At 42.9% G+C, this 22,341-nt stretch overlaps 1 protein-coding gene across 6 annotated transcripts in view; it reads left to right on the forward strand.

Annotated features, from left to right (window-relative positions):
- The window catches only part of tlk2 (tousled-like kinase 2), a 207,382-nt gene that overhangs the window by 168,169 nt on the left and 16,872 nt on the right, over positions 1-22,341 (forward strand). For all 6 annotated transcript variants that reach the window (XM_043675313.2, XM_043675314.2, XM_043675317.2 and 3 more), the window contains one exon: positions 21,764-21,875. In XM_043675313.2, the coding sequence (XP_043531248.1) occupies positions 21,764-21,875 (112 nt within the window). The remainder of the gene's footprint in view (positions 1-21,763; positions 21,876-22,341) is intronic.

The following is a 22,341-nucleotide window of genomic DNA, read 5'->3' on the forward strand; positions in this document are numbered from 1 at the left end:
ACCGTTGGTCCCACAGCAAGAAACAGCAATGGAATTTTTTTTAAATTGTATGAATGGTTTTGTTGTAATAAAATGTCCAAAGGCACTTCATGGATCCCTCTGAAATAAAGTAAGCACTGACCCAGGTAGTAATTCAAAAGCTTGGTCAAGAGGTAAATTTTGAAGTGTCTTTACAAGGAGGAAAGGTGGAGAGGTTTAATGAGGGCCTAGGACCCAGACAGCTGAAGATGCACCTACCAGTGGAAGACTGTGGGACTGGAAACAATCACAAAGACAAGGAAAACAGAGGCCATGGAGAGAGTGAAGGCGTGTATGAGAATTTTAAAATCAAGACACTGGAATGCAGTGTATTTCAGTGAAGCCGGGGAGAAGTAAACAATTTGGTGTGAATTAAGACACAGGCAACAGAGTTCTGAATTCCCTCACTTTTATGTAGATTAAAACCAGAAGTCATTGTGTACGTTGGCACAAATGGCATACATAGAAATAGAGTTGAGGTCCTGCAGAGTGATTATACAGGGCTAGGAAAAAAGTTAAAACCAGGATCTCATCAGTGTTAATCTCCAGATTACCTCCAGTGCCATGTGCTAGTGAGAGTAAAGCAGGAGGATATGGTAGATGAATGTGTGCCTAAGAATTGGTGCAGGGGGCAGGGATTCAGATAGATCATTGGGCTCTTTTCTGGGGCAGAAGCAACGTGTTCAAGAGAGACAAGTTGCATCTGAACTGGAGGGGATGGGGTTGAGGGGGCAGGCAATGTCTTGGCAGCCAGGTGTGCTAGTGTTACAAGGGAGCATTTAAACCACATTGACAGTTGGGGTGGGATCCTCAACAGCAAGGAGACAAGTGTGAGGTTGGAAGGAGATACAGTAATCAGAAATAGTAAAATGAGGATTGAGTTTTTTGAATAAATGGCAGAGGATTAATGAGGGGAGAGCAGTAGACATGGTCTATATGGACTTCAGTAAGGCATTCGACTCGGTTCCTCATGGGGAGACTGTTTGGCAAGGTTAGATCTCATTGAAGCTGAAAATGTGTTGCTGGAGAAGCGCAGCAGGTCAGGCAGCATCCAGGGAACAGGAGAAACGACGTTTCGGGCATAAGCCCTTCTTCAGGAAAGAAGGGCTTATGCCTGAAGAAGGGCTTATGCCCGAAACGTTGATTCTCCTGTTCCCTGGATGCTGCCTGACCTGCTGCGCTTCTCCAGCAACACATTTTCAGCTCTGATCTCCAGCATCTGCAGACCTCACTTTCTCCTCATAGATCTCATTGAATACAGGGAGAACTAACCGTTCAGAAACAAACCTGACTCAAAGGTAGAAGACAGAGGGTGGTGGTGGAGAGTTGGTTTTCAGACTGGAGGCCTGTGACCAGTGAAGGATTGGTGCAGGGTCCACTACTTTTCGTCATTTATGTAAATGGTTTGGATATGAACATAGGCGGTATAGTTAGTAAGTTTGCATATGACATGAAAATTAAAAGTGTAGTAGATTGTGAAGAAGGTTATCTCAGAGTACAATGGGAATTTGATTAGGTGAGCCAGTGGGCTGAGGAGTGGCATTTGAAGTTTAATTTGGATAAATGCAAGGTGCTGCATTTTGGAAAAGCAAATCTTAGCAGGACTTGTATTCCTAAATGGTTAGGTCTAGGGGAGTGTTGCTGAACAAAGAAATCTTGGAGTGCAGGTTCATAGTTCCTTGAAAGTAGAGTCGCAGGTAGATAGGATAGTGAAGAATATGTTTGGTATGCTTTCCTTCATTGGTCGGAGTATTGAGTACAGGAGTTGGGAGGTCATGTTGTGGCTGTACAGGACATTTGGAATGTTGCGTGCAATTTGGTCTCCTTATTGGAATGACGTTGTGAAACTTGAAAGGGTTCAGAAAAGATTTACAAGGTTGTTGTCAGGGTTGAAAGTTTTGAGCTATAAGGAGAGGCTGAATAGGCTGGGGCTGTTTTCCCTGGAGCGTCAGAGGCTGAGGGGGTGACCTTATAGAGGTTTATAAAATAATGAGGGGCATAGATAGGATAAATATACAAGATCTTTTCCCTGGAGTGGGGGAGTCCAGAACTAGAGGGCATAGGTTTGGGGTGAGAGGGGTAAGATGTAAAAGATTCCTAAAGAGCAATGTTTTCATGCAGAGGGTGATGTGTGTATGGCATGAGCTGCCAGAGAAAGTGGTGGAGGCTGGTACAATTTACAAAGTTTAAAAGACATCTGGGTGGATACTTGAATAGGAAGGGTTTAGAGGGATATGAGCCAAGTGCAGGCAAATTGGACTGGATTAGGTCAGGATACCTGGTTGGGCATCTCTATAACTGTAAGAAGCAGGTCAGGCTAGAACACAAAGGCAGCAAGGAATGCCTATTGGATTAAATTGCATCTATTTCAAAGCAAGAGGGCTGACAGGTAAGGCCAATGAAGTCAGGGCATGGATGAATATGTGGGACTGGGATATTATAGCCATTACAGAAACATGGCTGGGAAGGACAGGACTGGCAGCCTAATGTGACAGGGTGCAGGTGTTTCAGACGAGACGGAGATGGTGGAGAGAAGGAAGGGGGAGTTTCATTTTTGATTAAGGCGAGTATCACAGCAGTAATCAGAGATGAAATAACTGAAGTGAGGCTTTGTGGGTGGAGCTAAGAAATAAGAAGAGAATGGTGATGTTACTAGGATTGTACTATGGTTCCCCAAATAGTCAACGAGAATTGGAGGAACAAACATGCAGGGAGTTTGGGGAGACCTACAAGAGCAGTTGGGTTGTCATAGTAGGAGATTTTGATTTTCCTAATATAGTCAGGGACTGCCAAAGCGTTAAGGGCTTAGATGGGGTGGAATTGTTAAGTGCATTCAGGAAAGTTTCCTTAAGCAGTTTATAGAGGGTCCTATGAATTGATTTGCTAGAAATATGAAGTTGATGTGCTAGCTATTTTGGAAAACATTTAAGATTGAGAAGTCCCCATGGCCAGACCAGGTTTATCCTAGGCTGCTCCGGGAAGTGAGAAAGGAGCTTGCTAAGCTGCTGGTATGGATATTTGCCTCCTCACTCTCCATAGGAGTTGTACCGGAGGATTGGAAGGAGGCGAATGTTGTTCCACTTTTCAAGAAGGGTAATAGGGAGCAATTACAGACCAGTCAGTCTAACGTCTGTGGTCAGCAAAGTTGTGGAAAGAATTCTGAGGGATAGGATTTATGATGATTTGGCAAAGCAGAGTGTGATTAAAGGCAGTCAACATAACTTTGTGAGCAGGTCATGCCTCACAAATCTTATTGAGTTCTTTGAGAAGGTGTCAAGACAGGTCGACGACGATCGAGCAGTGGATGTGGTGTATATGGATTTCAGCAAGGCATTTGATAGGGTTCCCCATGGTAGACTCATTCATAAAGTCAGGAAGTATGGGATATAGGGCGATTGGGCTATCTGGATTCAGAATTGACTGGCTGACAGAAGGCAGAGAGTGGTTGCAAAGAAAATACTCTGCCTGGAGGTCAGTGTTGAGGGTTCTGTTCTTGGGTCTCTGCTTTTTGTAGTTTTTATAAGTGACTTGGATGAGGCGGTTGAGGGGTGGGTTAGTAAATTTGCAGCTGACACAAAGGTTGGTGATGTTGTCGATACTACAGAGGGCTACTGCAGGCTGCAGCGTGACATAGACAGGATGCAGAGCTGGGCTGAGAATTGGCAGATGGAGTTCAATCTGGATAAATGCGAAGTGATGCATTTTGGAAGGCCGAACTCAAATGCTGAATATAGAATTAAAGACAGGATTCTTGGCAGTGTGGAGGAACAGAGGGATCTGGGTGTGCAAGTACATAGATCCCTCAAAGTTGCCATCCAAATGGATAGGGTTGTTAAGAAAGCATATGGTGTTTTGGCTTTCATTAACGGGGGTATCGAGTTTAAGAGCCACGAGGTTTTGCTGCAGCTCTACAAGCCCCTGGTGAGACCACACTTGGAATATTGTGTCTAGTTCTGGTCGCCCTACTATAGGAAAGATACAGAAGTTTTGGAGAGGGTGCAAAGAAGGTTTACAAGGATGCTGCCTGGACAGGAGGGCTTGCCGTATGAAGAAAGGTTGAATAAGCTTGGACTTTTCTCTCTGGAGAGAAGGAGGAAGAGAAGAGACATGATCGAGGTGTACAAAATAATGAGTGGAATAGATAGAGTCAATAGCCAGAGACTTTTCCCCAGGGCAGGATTGACTGGTACGAGAAGTCATAGTTTGAAGATATTAGGAGGAAGGTATAAAGGAGACGTCAGAGGTAGGTTCTTTACACAGAGAGTTGTGAGTGCATGGAATGCATTGCCAGTTGAGGTGGTGGAAGCAGAGTCATTGGAGACACTTAAGTGACTGCTGGACATACACATGGATAGCAGTGAGTTGAGGGGTGCGTAGGTAAAGTTACTATATTTTACATTCGGATTAAGTCTCAGCACAACATCGTGGGCCTAAAGGCCTGTTCTGTGCTGTACTTTTCTATGTTCTACTCAGGAAAGGGCATAACTCGTCCTACTACAGGAAATAGGTCAGGACAGGTGACTGAGGTGACAATGGGGAGCACTTTGGGACCAGTGCCTGTAGTTGTAATAATTTTAAAATACTTCTGGAGAGGGGACAAAACTGGTCCACAGTTTCAGGTTCGAAATTTGGCAAAGGCAAAGTTTGATGGAAGTAGACTGGAGCTGGCAGGGGTTGATTGGAGTAGTTTGTTTGCAGGCAAAGGGACCTCAGGCAAGTGGGAGGCCTTTAAAAGTGAGATAGCTGCAGTTCAAGGTCTATAATGTTCCTGTGAGAGTGAAAGGTAATATTGACAGTAATAGGGAAGCCTAGGTGACAAGAGATATTGAGGCTTTGACCAGAAAAAAGGAGGAAGCTTGGCTCAGGTACCGGCAGATGGGATCAAGGGAATCCCTGGAGGTATATACAAGATACAGGAGTTTACTGAAGAAGGAAATTAGTAGGACAAAAAGGGGCACAAGATAGCCTTGGCTGAGAAGATTAGGGTGAATCCAAAAAGGTTCTTTATGGATATTAAAGGAGAAAGAATTTCTAGAGAGAGAATAGGACCCCTCAAGAACCTAAGTGGACATGTGAGGAACTTCAGGAGATGGGCAAGGTCATTAATGAATATTTCTCTTCTGTGTTTCCCATGGAGAAAGACATATGAAGACTTGGGAACCTGGGGAAGCTAATGGTCATATCTTGGGGACCGTCCATATCACAGTAGAGGAGGTGTTGGATGAATTAGCATGTATGAAATTGGATAAATTTCCTTGTTCTGACCAGATATATCCAAGAACACTGCAAGAGGCTAGAGAAGAAATTGCAAGGGCCCCGGCTGATCTGTTTGCATTATTGTTCCCCACGGGTGAGGTCCCAAAAGTGTAGAGGGTAGCGAATGTTGTTCCCATATTCAAGAAGGGCTGCAAAGAAAAGCCTGGGAACTATAGTCCAGTAAGCCTCACATCTGTGGTAGGTAAGTTACTTGAGAAGGTTCTATGGGATAAGATATACATGCATTTGGAAAGACAAAATTTAATTAGGAATAGTCAGCATGGCTTTGTCTGTGGGAAATCATGCCTCGCATATTTGTCAGAGTGCTTTGATGAAGTGACCAGGAAGATTGACTAGGTCAGGGCAGTTGATGTGGTCTATATGGATTTCACTAAGGCCTTTTATAAGGGTTCACATGGTAGGCTGCTCTGGAAGGTTTGATCACATGGAATCCAGGCTGGCTGGCAAATTGGATAGACAATTGGCTGGATGGTAGAAGCAGAGGGTAATAGTGGAAGGACGTTTGTCAGACTGGAGAACTGTGACTAGTGGAGAGTGTCAGGCCAGTGCTGGGTCCATTGCTCTTTGTTATCTATATCAATGATTCTGGATGAGAATGTCCAAAGCATGACTGGTAAGTTTGCAGATGACACAAAAAAGGCAGTATCGTGGACAGTGAGGAAGGTTATCAGAAATTGCAGCAGGACCTTAATCAGCTGGGGAAGTGGGTTCAGAAGTAGCAAATGGAGTTTAATATAGATAGGTGTGAGGTCTTGCATTTTGGAAAGTCAAGAAGGAGTTTCATGGAGAATGGTAGGGCCTTAAGGACTGTAGTGAAACAGAGGGACCTTGGAGTTCAGGTGCATGTTTCTTTGAAAGTGGAGTCACAGATAGATAGGGCTGCGAAGAAGGCTTTTGGCACACTGGTCTTCATCAGTCAGGGCATTGAGTATAGAAGTTGAGAAGTTATTTTGCCACTGTACAGGATTTGGTGAGACCACACTTGGAGTATTGTATTCAGTTTTGGTTACCTTGCTATGGGAAGAATGTTATTAAACTGGAAAGAGTGCAGAAGAAATTCACAAAGTGGTTTCCTAGACTTAAGGGTCTGAGTGAAAGGGAGAGGTTGCACAAGCCAGGACTTGTTTTTTTAGCGTGTAGGAGACTGAGGGGAAATCTTTTAAAAGTATATAAGATCATGAGAGACATGAATAAGGTGAATGCACTCAGATTTGGGGAATCAAGGACTAGAGGGCATCAGTTTAATGTTAGAGGGGAAAGAATAAAGGGAACCTGAGAGGCAACATTTTTTACACAGAGTGTGGTATGCATGTGGAATGAACTAGCAGGAGAAGTGGTTGAGGTTAGTATGTTAACAAGATTTAAAGGCATTTGGACAAACACATGAATAGGAAAGGTTTAGAAGGATATGGGCCAAGTGCAGGGAAATAGAATTAACATGGATGAACATTTTTGTCGGCATGGAGCAGTTTTGTGCTGTAGGACTCTGATTAGCTTGTCGAGTCCAGCAGGTGTCAAGGCTGTCTGACTGTCTTCTCTTTTATCCTCATTTCTGAGATGGGCTTTTGGAATCATTCGGCCCAATGAGTCCACACAGATCGTCCGAACAGCTCACTACCTACTTACCCCATCCCTCTAACCCTGCATTTCCCATGATTCATCCACCTAGCCTGCATATCCCTGGACACTATGGGCAGTTTAACATGGCCAATCCACCTAACCTGTGCACCTTTTGACTGGGAGGAAACTGGAACACCCAGAGGAAACCACGGAAACACAGGGAGAACATGCAGGCTCCCCAAAGATGGTCGCCCAAGGGCGGAATCGAGCCCAGGTCACTGGAGCTTCGAGACAGCAAGTCTGCCCAGTTGACCTCCATTGTAATGGCTCGTGCTTATGGGTGAAATACTGCTATGGTTTATGACTGCTTTCTTCAGAATAACTGACCAGGAGTCTCTCTCACTCTTACCACTTGGGAGGATTTCTAGGCTGATACTCTGGCCACATTCCAAACATATCTTTCATGGGCAATAAGTTTAAGCGTGGGACCTAGCTTCTGGCTCAGAGGTAGGCACATAACCAGGTGCTAAAATTCCTCCCTCAATGTCTTGAGGTAAGAATGCATGAGAGTTTCAACAGGTGGTGAACTGAGCTGAACAATAGTGCAAAGATAGATATTAGTGCAAAACTGATTGGAATCTGCTATAAAAGCAAATCTACAAACAAATTGGTTTAGTCTCAAGTAGGCCAAGGACAGGGATTGAGTTAATGAGTAGGGAGTCAGAAAGTGTGGTGCTAGAAAGGCACAGCTGATCAGGCAGCATCCAAGGAGTAGGCGAGTCGATGTTGCCAGCATAAGCTCTTCATCAGGAATCGTTGACCTTTTGAGCATCTGCAGGCCTCACTTTCTCCTCTATGGGTAGGGAATGATGTTTGTCATGAAGAAGGGTTCCTGAAGAAGGGCTTATGCCCGAAACGTCAATTCTCCTGTTCCTTGGATGCTGCCTGACCTGCTGCGCTTTTCCAGCAACACATTTTCAGCTCTGATCTCCAGCATCTGCAGTCCTCACTTTCTCCTCGATGTTTGTCATGGCCTCAATTTCCCGATGTTTAACTGGAGGAAAGTGCTGTTCAGCCAGAACTCTGTTTCTGACCAGCCTGACAATATTGTGAACTTGATGGGGTGATGGTAATGTTAAACTGGATTTCTTCAATGCTGATGTGAAAACTAACTCCGAATAGAATAGCAATTCATTGTCACTTGTATTTATGAAAATAATATATATTAAAAAGTTACCACAATTCAGGGGGCATTTAATTACAGAAATTATGAAATGAAGTAATTGAGACAAACATTAGGACAGAGTTAATTTTTTGTTACCTTGGATGGCTGCTGGTTTTCTGAAGTGGCTATGGAGCACCGCTGCTGAAGCTGCCCCTGAGGCTGCCAAAACAAAGATTTTTGGACTGGACCCAGCAGACTGCCACTGCTGAAGCTGACACCGAAGCCACTGCATCACCACTACAGTAAAGAGGGACAGACCAGACACACCAAGTCGCCATTGCTGAAACCGTTGCCACTTCAGCCACCGCCCGAAGCTACCATAGAACATAGAACAATACAGCACATGGCCCTTTGGCCCATGATGTTGTGCCGAACATTTGTCCTAGCTTAAGCACCCATCCATGTACCTAATCAATTGCCGCTTAAAGGTTGCCATTGATTCTGACTCTGCCACTCCCACAGGCAGCGCATTCCATGCCCCCACCACTCTCTGGGTAAAGAACCTACCCCTGACATCTCCCCTATACCTTCCACCCTTCACCTTAAATTTATGTCCCCTTGTAACACTCTGTTGTACCCGGGGAAAAAGTTTCTGACTGTCTACTCTATCTATTCCTCTGATCATCTTATAAACCTCTATCAAGTCACCCCTCATCCTTCGCTATTCCAATGAGAAAAGGCCTAGCACTCTCAATGTATCCTCGTGCGACCTATTCTCCATTCCAGGCAACATCCTGGTAAATCTTCTCTGCACCCTCTCCAAAGCTTCCACATCTTTCCTAAAGTGAGGTGACCAGAACTGCACACAGTACTCCAAATGTGGCCTAACCAAATTCCTGTACAGCTGCAACATCACTTCACGACTCTTGAATTCAATCCCTCTGCTAATGAACGCTAATACACTATAGGCCTTCTTACAAGCTCTATCCACCTGAGTGGCAACTTTCAAAGATCTATGAACATAGACCCCAAGATCCCTCTGCTCCTCCACCTTACTAAGAACCCTACCGTTAACCCTGTATTCTGCATTCTTATTTGTCCTTCCAAAATGGACAACCTCACACTTGACAGGGTTGAACTCCATCTTCCACTCCTCAGCCCAGCTCTGCATCATATCTAAGTCCCTTTGCAGCCGACAACAGCCCTCCTCACTATCCACAACTCCACCAATCTTCGTATCGTCTGCAAATTTACTGACCCACCCTTCAACTCCCTCTTCCAAGTCATTAATAAAAATTACAAAATTATGGTGCCATGTTGTCACCATAGACATGAGAAATAAACCAGAACTGTCATGCTGCCGCCACACTCAGCGGGAGGAACAGACCACACGCACTGACAATGAAGCCTTCAATAAAGTCATGGCCACGAGGAATGGTCACTGGATCCACTGTGCTGCCACTGCTGCAGCAGGCCCTTGCAATTGCCTTCCTACATCACAGCCGCAGAAAGGAAGAAAAAGGTGAACTTTGATATAAAAGAGAAATGAAGAAATGAAAAAACAACAAGAATGCTGTTGGTCAGAGGAGCAGTAGCATACAGGCACAGAACCCAAACACTTCCTACCTTGCTGCTGCCGTCCTAAGACTGTTGCCAAAAGGTAGCATGGAGAGGAAAAGTAGGGAGCCAAGTGCAGATCTGTGAAGAGCATGAGATGTATGGAAACTGGAAGTATAACTTTCAATCTTTAGATGGATAAAGATGGGGCTTGGTGAAAATAATACCGATGAGCTGGCTGACAGCAGAGACATGTTGGAGGAGGATAATGTGGTCCAACATGCCAGAAGCTGCAGAAGATTGAGATGTTTGAGGACAGATAATTTTTCATTGTTATAGTCATGTAGAATGTTATTTGTGAATTGGCCAGAACTGTTTTCATAGTGTGGCAAGACAGAGACCTCACAGAGACTCCGATATTTACAGAACAGAAAGAGGCCCATCATACCTACTCCAGGCAACAACAATCTGACTGCACTAATTCTATTTTCCAGCTCTTGGCTCATAGCATTGGAGGCTATCATAATGCAAGTTACTATATAAACACTGCTTAAATGTTACGAGATTTCCTGACTTAACTCTTTGAGGCATTAAATTCCAGACTCCCATCACCTTCTGGCTAAAAAGAATTCTTCTCAATTCTCCCCTTAGATTCATGGTATGAGATAGAAGATGATGTACGCTGGTTATTGATTCCTCTACAAATGGAAAAAAACGCCATGCTAAACACGTTATCCATACCCTTTATTTTCTAGGCCGCCTCTCAACCTTCACTGTTCCAAAGAAAATTCACCCTATCCACCCTTTCCTCACAACTGAAACCTAATTTGAAGGATTCAAGCATGGATATGCGAGGCAGCAACACATGCAGGGACAATGGAGGGAAAAAGGGAGCTGGGAATATAGTTTGCAAAAACAGTGCAATCAAGGGGCTTTTTTTCAGGAAAGGGTAATGACGGGCAGACCTAAAGAAGAAAGGGCAGCATCTGCAGAGAGGGAAACATTAATAATATCAGCTAAAAATGGAATATCAGCTGAAGTCAGCTGTTGACTTAAAAAAGCCCCCAGGGTACAAATGTGATCCTTCTGGACAAGGTAAGGGGTCAAGTGTAACTGTGCTGAAGCACACTGGACATGTATCTCCATATTGACCTCTAGAATAACCTTGCTAATCTAGTTAACCATTAATACATATTTAAGTTGGCTGTGGTTTGCCGTGAGCAATGTACTACAATGATAAATTTAACTTTATTGTGATGGTCCACCAATCACATTTAGTCAGCACAAAATCACTATCCCAACTGATAGCTTCTCCTAATGCTACTCTTGGGTTGTGTAAATCATCGGTGATAGAATTCATAGCCATGTGGTCTATTTTCACCAATGTTACAACCAAAATGAAGAGATTCCTTTGAGATAATATATGCAGGTGCATCCAAGTTCACCTAGTAGCTAACGCAATACAGCTTTTTCTACATTAGTCAAGACTGTTGCTGTTATTTTATATAATGTCTATTTATTTATTAGTTAGTTAGTTAGATCCTGAAAACCCAGGGAAACCCCTCAAGCTGTGGCTCATGATGCTTACTTGAAAACTATGTACCAAGGAAGAAATCAAATATAAGGAGACACCTCTGTCCATTGGGACACATAGCAAACTGTTGGTAATTGAAAGCAAAGTTTCTGCTGCTTAGAATTAGGGATCTGAAATTGCTCTGGTAAAATTACAGTATTGTGCTTTTCAATATTGCCAACAGAGGAGTCACTGTTCAGTAAGTTGAAGGGGAATGTCAGTCTGACCTGAGGTTTAAACTGTGCATTGCACTGGAGATGTAGCTGTATTTGTATTATATTTTAAAAACTTGTATTTAAATTCAAAATCTCCTCAGGAGAAGCATTGATCATTGTGTCATTTCTAAAAGATCAAATCAGTTGCTGCCTTGATGGGTCTGATGTAGCTTTTTTTTTTAAAACCAGTGTTTGCTTTGAAACTAATTACTATTTATGTCGTCTTCTACCTGCATCCCTCTGTTAGAGAAGGAAGTGAGTTGGCTGATTGACCATGTCCCAGAATGGTTTCTGAACTATAAATACCTGGCTATAGAATAACTTTACATCTGTTAGTGCCATGTCTACCTTTGTGCAATCTCTTTTTAAGCTCAGCATGAGTGAAGATGACTAGGATATTCAGTGACCCAGAGAGAGACCTCTTCTTTGTGAGCGCTTTGTCCATTTGCATCCCGAAAGACATGGAAAGAAAAGTAGACCATTACCCTATCAACTCTGCTTCATCATTGAATGAGAACTTGGCTGATATGATCATCATCCACTCACCTTTGCTGCCTTAATTCCCATAACCCTTGATTCCCTTGCTGATTACAAATCTGTCTGTCTCAACCTTGAATATACTTAGCATACTAGCTGTGACAGTCCTTTGCATTAAATAATTCCATAGATTCAATCCCCTAAGAGAATTTTTTCTTCTTCTGTATTTTGAATGGGTGACCCCTTAATCTGAAGATTATACCCTCTGTTCTAGGCTCTCCCACAAGGAGAGCCTTCCTGAAGAAGGGCTCATGCCCGAAACGTCGATTCTCCTGCTCCTTGGATGCTGCCTGACCTGCTGTGCTTTTCCAGCAACACATTTTCAGCTTTCCCACAAGGAGAAACAACCTTTCAGCTTCTACATTAATCAATCTTTTTTAAAATTTAGTATGTTTCAAAGAAGGTTACCTCTCATTCTTCTGAATTCCACTGTTTACTCAAGATAATCCCTGCATACCTGGGAAGAGCCTAGTGAACCTTCTCCAATCTGTCTCCAGTTCCAGTGAATCTTTTTTTTCAATAAGGGGACCAAAAATGTTCAGTATTCTCGGTATGGTCAAACTAATGCCTTGTATGGTTTTAACAACACCTCCCTTTTTATAATCCAATCCCTTTGGTAGAGGCCAGAATACCATTTGACTGTTGTGCTTATTGCTGCTTTCTGTGATATATGCAGGACGAACCCTAAATACCTCTCTGCTAGTGATTTCTGCAATACTTCTCCATTTAAATAATGTTCAGTTCCTCCATTCCTGCTTCAAAGTGCAAATCAGCAGTATTCCATCTGCCAAGGGTTTGCTCACTCTGTTAGCTATTTTCCTTGGCAATCTGTCATATTCACCACTTTCATTCTATCTATTTTTGTGTCTTACACCAATTTGGCAATAGTACATTCACTTCCCTCACCAAGTAATTTAAATATATTGTAAATAATTGTGACCGCAGCACTGACTCCTGGTAGTTACAAGTTGTCATCTGAAAATGCCTCTTGTATCCCAATTCTTTGACCTCTGTTAGATAGCCAATCCTCTGTTCATGCTAATGTACTGTCTTGAACACCATGGGCTGTTATCTTACTAACCTTGCTAACATTCTGTGTTCTATGTGCTTTACCTTATGATCCTTTTGAAAATCCAAACAAATGCTACTAGTTCCCCCTTACCCTATCCTTCATGAAACCATGTTGAATCTGCTTGATTAAGTTATCTATTTCAGAATGCTGTCACTACATTCATAGATTCATAAAGTCATAGGGTCTGTTTCTGTGCTGTAGAGTCATACAGCATAGAAAGAGACCCTTCGGTCCAACCCGTCCATGCCAACCAGATATCCCAACCCAATCTAGTCCGACCTGCCAGCACCCAGCCCGTTTCCCTCCAAACCCTTCCTATACATATACCCATCCAAATGCCTCTTAAATGTTGCAATTGTATCAGCCTCCACCACATCCTCTGGCAGCTCATTCCATACACGTACCACCCTCTGCGTGAAAAAGTTGCCCCTTAGGTCTCTTTTATATCTTTCCCTTCTCACCCTAAACCTATGCCCTCTAATTCTGGACTCCCCAACCCCAGGGAAAAGACTTTGTCTATTTATCCTATCCACGCCCCTCATAATTTTGTAAACCTCTATAAGGTCACCCCTCAGCCTCCGACGCACCAGGGAAAACAGCCCCAGCCTGTTCAGCCTCTACCTGTAGCTCAGATCCTCCAACCCTGGCAACATCCTTGTAAATCTTTTCTGAACCCTTTCAAGTTTCACAACATCTTTCCGATAGGAAGGAGACCAGAATTGCATGCAACATTCCAACAGTGGCCTAACTAATGTCCTGTACAGCCGCAACATGACCTTTTGAATAGTCTCAACACTTTCCAACCGATAGATGTTACAACCTTTGGCCTATAGTTACCTGTTTTGAGTCTCACTCTTTTTTTGAATAAGGATGTTTCCAATCCTCTGAGACTTCTCCAGAATTTAAAGAATCTTGGAAGATTACTACCAGCGTATCAACCACCAATGTTTCCTGTGGTACTTTCTTTAATCATAGAATCCCTACAGTGTGGAAGCAGGCCATGTGGCCCAACAAGTCCACACTGACCCTCTGAAGAGTAACCTACCCAGAGCCATTCCCCTACCCTATTACTCTACATTTATCCCTGACTAATGTATCTAATCTACACATCTCTAAACACTGTGGGCAGTTTAGCGTGGCCAGTTCACCTAACCTGCACATCTTTGGATTGTGGAAGGAAACTGGAGCACCCAGAGGAAACCCACACAGACAAAAGAGAATGTGCAAACTCCAGTCACCCAAGGCTGGAATCGAACCCAGCTTCCTGGTCCTGTGAAGCAGCAGTGACAACCACTGAGCCACTAGAATGCAACTAATAATGTCCATTAGTTTCCCGAATCAGTTTTCTCTAGTGAAAGTTATTGTGATTATTTTTCTCCCTCTTTTGCCCATCGATTATTTGGTGTTTTTGGAATGGTATTGCATCCTCTATCATAATGCAAAGTATTTATTCTACTCCTCTGCCAATTTCTGGCTCCCCATTATTATTTTTCCAGCCTCCTTCTCTAAGAAGCATACGTTGACTTTGGTCTCCCTCTTCGTTTTCATATATTTAAAGACACTTACCATTTGTTTTGACATTATTTGAAAGTTACCCTTGTCTTACTTTTTTTGTCATCTTTTGCTGGTTTATGAGTCTTTCCCAATCCTCTGGCCTACCACTAGTCTTTGCCATATTACTTGCTTTTGTTTCTTCCAATTTCTTGCTATCTTTTTTAAAAACATGGATGGTCTATCCCCTTCCTTGAAGCCTTCAGCGGAATATATCTTTGTTGTGTGAGCCATGACTTTTTTTTTTAAATATGTCTACCGTTGTTCCTCAACCATTTCTTCAGTTCATTTCCTTTCCCAGTCCACTTCAGGCAACTCTGATTAATTTCTTTGCGATTGTCATTATTTTAGCTTAACATAATTGTGTCCAAAACCCAGATTGCTCTCACTCAAACTAAATGCTAAATTCTACCAACATTTGGTAACTCTCATTTCCAGGGAATCCTTTGTTCTGGGATATTGCCTCATTACCAATTGTGGGTAAACCTGTCCAAATGGACTGCAGTGGTTCAAAATGGCAGTTCACCAGCACATTCTCATGGGTAACTAAATGCTGGCTAGCTAGTGATGACCACCTCCTCTGAATTAATAAAAAAAAGTTACCAGATCTAAAATAGCCTGATACCTGGTTGGATTCACAATGTGTTGTTCTAGCAAACTGTCCTGAATATACTCTATGAATTTTTCTTCAAGGCTACCTCTGCTAATTTAATTTTTTTTTCCAATCTACATGAAGATTAGAGTGCCCATAATTAAGGCCCCTTGTGATAGGTACCTTCAGCATGTCCTGTAGTTGACCTCTTGCAGAATTCTGGGCTGAGAATACAGTCATTAAAGCTCAAATCTATGTACTGTCCAGTTGATTCTCTGCATGGTTAATCGAGAAAAGTTGGTTCTTGCACACTGGAGCACAAGGCTGTGCGGATAGAATTCCCAAGAAGACTTACAATTATGATTGAATCAGGCGATAATGGGAGTCTGCAGGAGGTCTACCTCTTGTTGCCCATGTACTTTTCATTATGAGTTTGAAATGATGTAAAGAGCCTTGTATCAGTCTTCCATGAGACACAACCTGACATTGAAAGGTTTCTGTTTACAAATAAGCAAATGTAATTTTTTTACCTGAAAGATAACAGTTGTACCTTTAAATCATTATGGGGTGTCCAGTGATGTTATAACGAGGCTTTCAAAGGAGAAGTAGTATGTTTTAGGTACATTTAATTTACAGAGGAACCTTGATTATCCAGCATTTGTTATCTGAATATTAGATTATCCAGCAAGGTCGCAGTATCTCGATGCTCGGCTAAACTATGTTTTCCGGCATTCGATCATCCAGAATTTGATTAACCAAACGAAATACTCTCCGCCTGTGTACTTTGGATAATCATTGTTCCTCTGTAATCACATACAGTTAAATACACAATAGTGGTAGACCTCAGAATAAAAAATTTCATCTTTGTTTAGTTGGCTGGCATTTGTTCAAATTGGACAATAATCTACTGTTTACTTTCTGGCTGTCTGTATCTCCTGCAGTCTTCTGTGAAAGGGGCCCTTTAGATTCAAAGATGATAAACTCCATTTGCCATTCGTTCCCAGTCCCCTATCGCAAAGGAAAGAGTTAAGCTTCTGCCATGTCTCCTCCAAGTATGGTACAAATTATTAAACCAGTTTTTCACTGTCCATCCCCCTTTAAGGCTCCAGAGTTATTGTTTACTCTCCTGCTGTGAACGTAGGACCATAAAGACAAGATTAACCCATTTCGCCCTTGGACCTATTCTGCCATTCAATGAAAACATCACACATCTCTGACAGATCTCCATTTACTGGATTTCACCTTCTATTCCTTAATACTTTTTGTACCCTTGCTGTTTATACAAATGATTTAAACTTGAACGTAGGAGAGTTGGCCACTAGATTTGCAGATGATACAAAAATTGATGGGATGTTAAGTAATGAGGAGGTGGTCAGTTGGGCTGACCAGAGGCAAATGGAGTTCATTTGTGCAGGAGTAACAAGGCAAGAGAATACATGAAGTCACAGCACCAGAGACCCAGGTTCAAAACCACACTCTGGTGACTGTATGAGTGGAGTCTGCATGTTTTCTCCATGTCTGTGTGGGTTTCACTAGGTGCTCCAGTTTTCTCCCACAGTGCAAGTTAGGTGGATTGGCCATGCTAAGTTACCCATAATGTTCAGGGTTGTATAGGTTAGGTGCTTAGCCATGGTAAATGCAGGGTTACGACGATGGGGTAGAGGGATGGGTCTGGATGGGATGCTCTGCAGAGGGATGGTGCGGACTCATTGGTCCGAATGACCTGTTTCTACACTGTGGGGATTCTGTGGATTCGGTAGAGGTAGGACCCTGGGAAGCACAACGGGTTGGGGGACCTTGGGGTGCATGACCCTTAAGCCATCAGGACAGGTAGATAAAGTAGTTAAGATGGCAAAATGTATGCTTTCCTCTATTAGAAGAGGCACAGAGTTTAAGAACAGGTTGGAACTCCACCCTACCTCCTGCAAAAATGCTATCCCGTATTCCCAATTCCTCCGCCTCCATTGTCCATATCTGCTCCCAGGAGGACCAGTTCCACCACAGAACGCACCAGGTGGCCTCCTTCTTTAAAGACCATATTTCCCCTCCCACGTGGTTGATGATGCCCTCCAATGCATCTCATCCATGTCCCGCACCTCCGCCCTCAAACCCTACCCCTCCAACCGCAACAAGGACAGAACCTTCCACCCCACCAACCTCCACAAAAACCGCATTATCCGCCGACCTTTCCACCACCTACAAACGGATCTCACCACCAGGGATATATTTCCCTCCCCACCCCTATCCACTTTCGACAAAGACTGTTCCCTCCGTGACTACCTGTAACGTCCACACTCTACAACAACCCACCCTCCCCTCCTGGGACCTTCCCCTGCCACTCCAGGCATTGCAAAAACTGCGGCCACCTCCATTCAAGGCCCCAAAGGAGCCTTCCACATCCATCAAAGTTTCACCTGCACTTCCACAAATGTCATTTATTGCATCCATTGCTCCTGATGCGGTCTCCTTTACATTGGCGAGACTGGACACCTTCTTGCAGAGTGCTTTAGGGAACATCTCCGTGACACCGGCACCAAACAACCCCACCTCCCCATGGCTGAACATTTCAACTCCCCCTCCCACTCTGCTGAGGACATGCAGGTCCTGCTCCCTCACCACCCGACGCCTGGAGGAAGAACGCCTCATCTTCCGCCTCGGAACCCTTCAACCCCAGGACATCAATGTAGACTTCACCAGTTTCCTCATTTCCCCCTCCCCCACCTTACCCCTATTGCAAATTTCCAGCTCAACACCATCCTCATGACCTGTCCCATCTGTAAATCTTCCTTCCGACTTATCCGCTCCACCCACCTCTCCGACCTATCACCTTTACCCCTTCTTCCATCCACCTATTGCACTTGCAGATACCTTCTCCCCAGCCCCACTCCTCCCTCCCATTTATCTCTCCACCCCCGAGGCTTCCAGCCTCATTCCTGATGAAGGGCTCCTGCCTGAAACGTCAATTTTCCTGCACCTCAGATGCTGCCTGACCTGCTGTGCATTTCCAGCACCGGTCTAATCTCCAGCATCTGCAGTCCTCACTTTCGCTTATATAAAACATTGGTTCGGCCACAGCTAGATTATTCTGTGCAGTTTGAAACCCGTATAGGAGGGAAATGATGGCACTGGAGAGGAGATTTTCCAGGATGTTGCCTAGTTTTAACTGTGAAGGGTGATTGAACAGACAGGTTGTTTTCCATATTGGAGATTGAGAGGGGACACGATCAAGATGTATAGAATCTTTTGAGGGACATAGATAGGATAGTCAGCAAGAAACTTTTCCCCTTGATGGAGGGTCACTGACAAGCGGCCATTATTTCAGAGAAAGAATTATAGAATCATGCATTGCTGAAGAGGCCCTTTGCCCCATTGAGTCTTTACCTCCAAAAATTCCCACCACCCTCTGGGTGAAAAAGATTTTCTTCACATCTCCTCTGAACCTTTTGACTCTTGCAATATAAGAAAGTTTAGAGGAAATGCGAGGAAACGTTTTCTCACTCAGGCTGGTGGGAATCTGGAACTCACTCTAAGTATTTAGATATGCACTTGTGATGCCAAGGCATTCAAAGCTATGGGTTATGTGCTGGAAAATGGAATGAGAATAGTTAGATCGTTGTTTTTGACTGGCATAGACAAAATGCGCTGAAGGGCTTTTCTGCAATTCTAATACAGTTTGAGTAACATTTGCAGTGAGTGCTGTGTTCATCTACATTGCATTCCCTCCAAGGGGAATATATCCTTGTGTGTTACTCAAGATACCTCCAATTTATCAAGCCCTCAGCCTGACTTATATTTTTTAAATTTAAGTAATCTGTTTGCCTTTTTGATTTGATTTGCTTGTTCAGGAAATTTTAATGATATTTGTATTTGGATCTCCACTGTTTCTAGCTTCTTCACCATTTAGGATGTATCCTGTTTGATACATTTTAAGTTCAAAAAATGCATGACCATTATTTGGTTACATTTGAAACCCATTTGCCACAGTTCTTCTCCAATAACCTTTCAATATCTCAATTTTTGGCTTTCATCCACATTTTTGGATGAAAAAACCATTACCTGAGAAGGATAACTGTGCAGCTTAGAGGTAGGAAGTGGGAAAATAGCATGAAATGAATTGAATTGTTCACATGGAGAGCAGTACAGATACATCAGTTTTCTCCTGAGTTGTAATTCTGTGATTTTACAAAGGTCTTTGTCTTACCTTTGTCTGACTGACTGACTGATTTAGATATATGATTTTATATCTTGTCATCTTTGTCATTAATAAATAGTGGAATCGTTAGGATTCTCAATTTTAAATACTGGAAGAGAGTAATTACTCAACATGTCATTGTTTCCTTTTCTTTATTTTCCTTTTCATTCCCTTATTTTCATTAATGATATTGTTATTATCTGAAGGAGCCCACCTGGGACCAGACACCATTTTTTTTGTACACCATATCATCGATTTTTAATAAGGCTCTGGTACTGATCTGTAGTTTCTGTACAGCATTTAGTCTGCAAGATTTATATATAACCAAATGAGCCTTGCAACATGAAATGTCAAGTTTCCACCCCTCCATCTATCTCCTGCCACGTCTACTAACTAAAAACAGAACAGGAAAATCTCACTTCATGTACCCTTTATCCATTCAATCAATCACCTCATTTTACTTCTGTAGACTAAATGGTCATGTGGGGTAACTTGAACAAGTAACAACTGCAAGATGCTTAAAATAATTTTTTTCATTTTATTTATAACAGTTTGCAACTACATCAAAACATGGTGATTGACATCATTTGGCAATTTCATTAAAATCAACTGTGTGGAATCAAGGAACCTAAAGGATAGAACCATGCAAGCTTTTGTAGAATTAAAATGTGCAAGAGTCCACTTTGTGCATGAAATTAACTTGTTCATTCATCTGAGATTTCTTTTGTTTGTTCATGAGATGAGTGTCACTGGCTAAGCTTGCATTTATTGCCCATCTCTAAATGCCCAGAGAGAAGTTAAGAGTCAACTACTTTGCTGATTGTCGTGCTCCCTATGTTTTTGGCTTAAAATTATCCATTTCCCTCAGTCATCTTCACCACAGACAATGATCAAAACAGCACAATAAAGTACACTGGTGCCTTTTCCAGCTTCCTGTGCAGCTGACCACAAGGAGTTATCACCCCTGATTGTTGCTGACTTGTTGTCTCTGTAATTGGCTTAAAGAACTTGTGAGAGACAAGTTATTGTTATGAAGCAAGCAGTCTCCAAAAAGCTGCAGTAGTTACTCCTGAGAGTCCAGTTGACTGGTTGGGCTGTCTGGGTGGCCTTTCCAGCACCTGATGCAAGGCAAGCAGGTACATTTTGGATGAATGTTGTAAACAGAGGGAATTATCTCATTGTGATAATTTTGTTTAGATTGATGTCAGAACCATCAAGCATTTAATTGAACTGTGTGCCATAATTTAGACAGCTTCTTCTCCTAGGAAGTGCTGTTTTGATGACTGTCTCATTCTATGCTAGTCCCGAGCCCTTCAAGGTTCATGCAACCTCATGTGAAAGGGTTCCATTGAGAGGACTGCTCGCACATAAGTGAATATGTGTATATTCGAGTGTGGTGAGTGCAATGTAAGTCATACGCACACAGTATGTGCGCGGCTTATGTTTTCATGCACTGAGTAGAGTTTGGGCGCGGTTTCAGTAGTTATGGCAAGCAAGTACTTTGATCGACTAGCTCAGTTCGCTGGATGGCTGATTTTCAGTGCAGAGTGCCAACAGTGTGGGTTCAATTCCCACACTGGCTGAGGTTACTGTGAAGGTCTCTCCTCTGAAAACTCTACCCTTGCCTGAATTGTGGTGACCCTCTGGTTATGACTGAAAAAGCGCAGCAGGTCAGGCAGCATCCAAGGAGCAGGAGAATCGACGTTTCGGGCATGAGCCCTTCTTCAGGGCTCCTGTAGAAGGGCTCATGCCCGAAACGTCGATTCTCCTGCTCCTTGGATGCTGCCTGACCTGTTGTGCTTTTCCAGCAACACATTTCAGCTCTGATCTCCAGCATCTGCAGTCCTCACTTTCTCCTCTGGTTATGACTACCAGTTATCTCTGATGAGTCAACAGCCCTACAGCTGGTAAGACTTTGATGACTTGCTGTGTTGTTACAGTATGCAGAATGCAGGTTGTTTGTGTTAGAATGCTGTAGATATGTAGGGGTAGGGTTACAGTGGGCAAAGCGTATATAGTTCCTATATTTCTTGGTACAGTGGGAAGGTATGAATATTTTGGTATGAATAGTTTGAATATCGAGGGTCGCATTGTACGTGAGAGATTGTGCCCTCTTGCGTACCTCCAAGTAATTAACATTTTTTGCTTTGTGATTCTTTGAGGAATTCTTAATTTTAACTTATTTGGAAATTGAAATGCAATTAATTTTATGTTAATTGGAGCCTTTTGCACATTGTCTGAAATTATCTTTTATCCTACCGGCCTGACCGATGAAGGGACCATTTTCTAGTGTCAAGTCATTTGATGAACTACTATCACGCTCATTTACTGCATTATTTCATATTATCTGTGTAGCACAAAGAGGCCTGCTGCTTGCGAGCATGTCTGGTAGCTATTTCACTGATGGAAGAACTTTGTTGCTCCATATTCTAATACTTTTCTCTTGCTTATTAGGTATTTGCCTCCTGAATGTTTTGTGGTTGGGAAAGAGCCTCCGAAGATTTCCAATAAAGTTGATGTATGGTCAGTGGGAGTTATCTTTTATCAGTGTCTCTATGGACGCAAGGTAACTTTGGGCTCTTGCTTTTCTTTAAAAATAGTTGCTTTTTATGCAGAGTTGTTTTAATTTTCACAGTAGTGTTACAACGTTGGCATGGAGAACATAATTTGCTGCATCCACTTCTCAGGTTGAGAAAGACATTACATAAGTGCAAATGATTTTACTGTCCTCTGCCTCCCCTTTCTTGATGTGGAGGTGCCGGTGTTGGACTGGGGTGGACAAAGTCAGAAGTCACACAACATCAGGCTATAGTCCAATAGGTTTAGTTGATATCACAGGCTTTCAGAGTGCTGCTCCTTTATCAGGTGATGACTTCTGACTTCTTCCACTCTCTTGGCATGGGAGAGATGAAATGGATTGGAGATGGCGTGGGAGTGGGGGTGGATGAAGTGATGAAATTTAAGGGTGGTAAATTGTGGGAGGTACTTATATGATACAACTTATTATTCAAAAATAAATATTTTGTGCTTAA

Source organism: Chiloscyllium plagiosum, unplaced genomic scaffold (assembly GCF_037043375.1).
Source record: "Chiloscyllium plagiosum isolate Xiang-an unplaced genomic scaffold, Cpla_swu_hap1 HiC_scaffold_32, whole genome shotgun sequence".
Taxonomy (NCBI): domain Eukaryota; kingdom Metazoa; phylum Chordata; class Chondrichthyes; order Orectolobiformes; family Hemiscylliidae; genus Chiloscyllium; species Chiloscyllium plagiosum.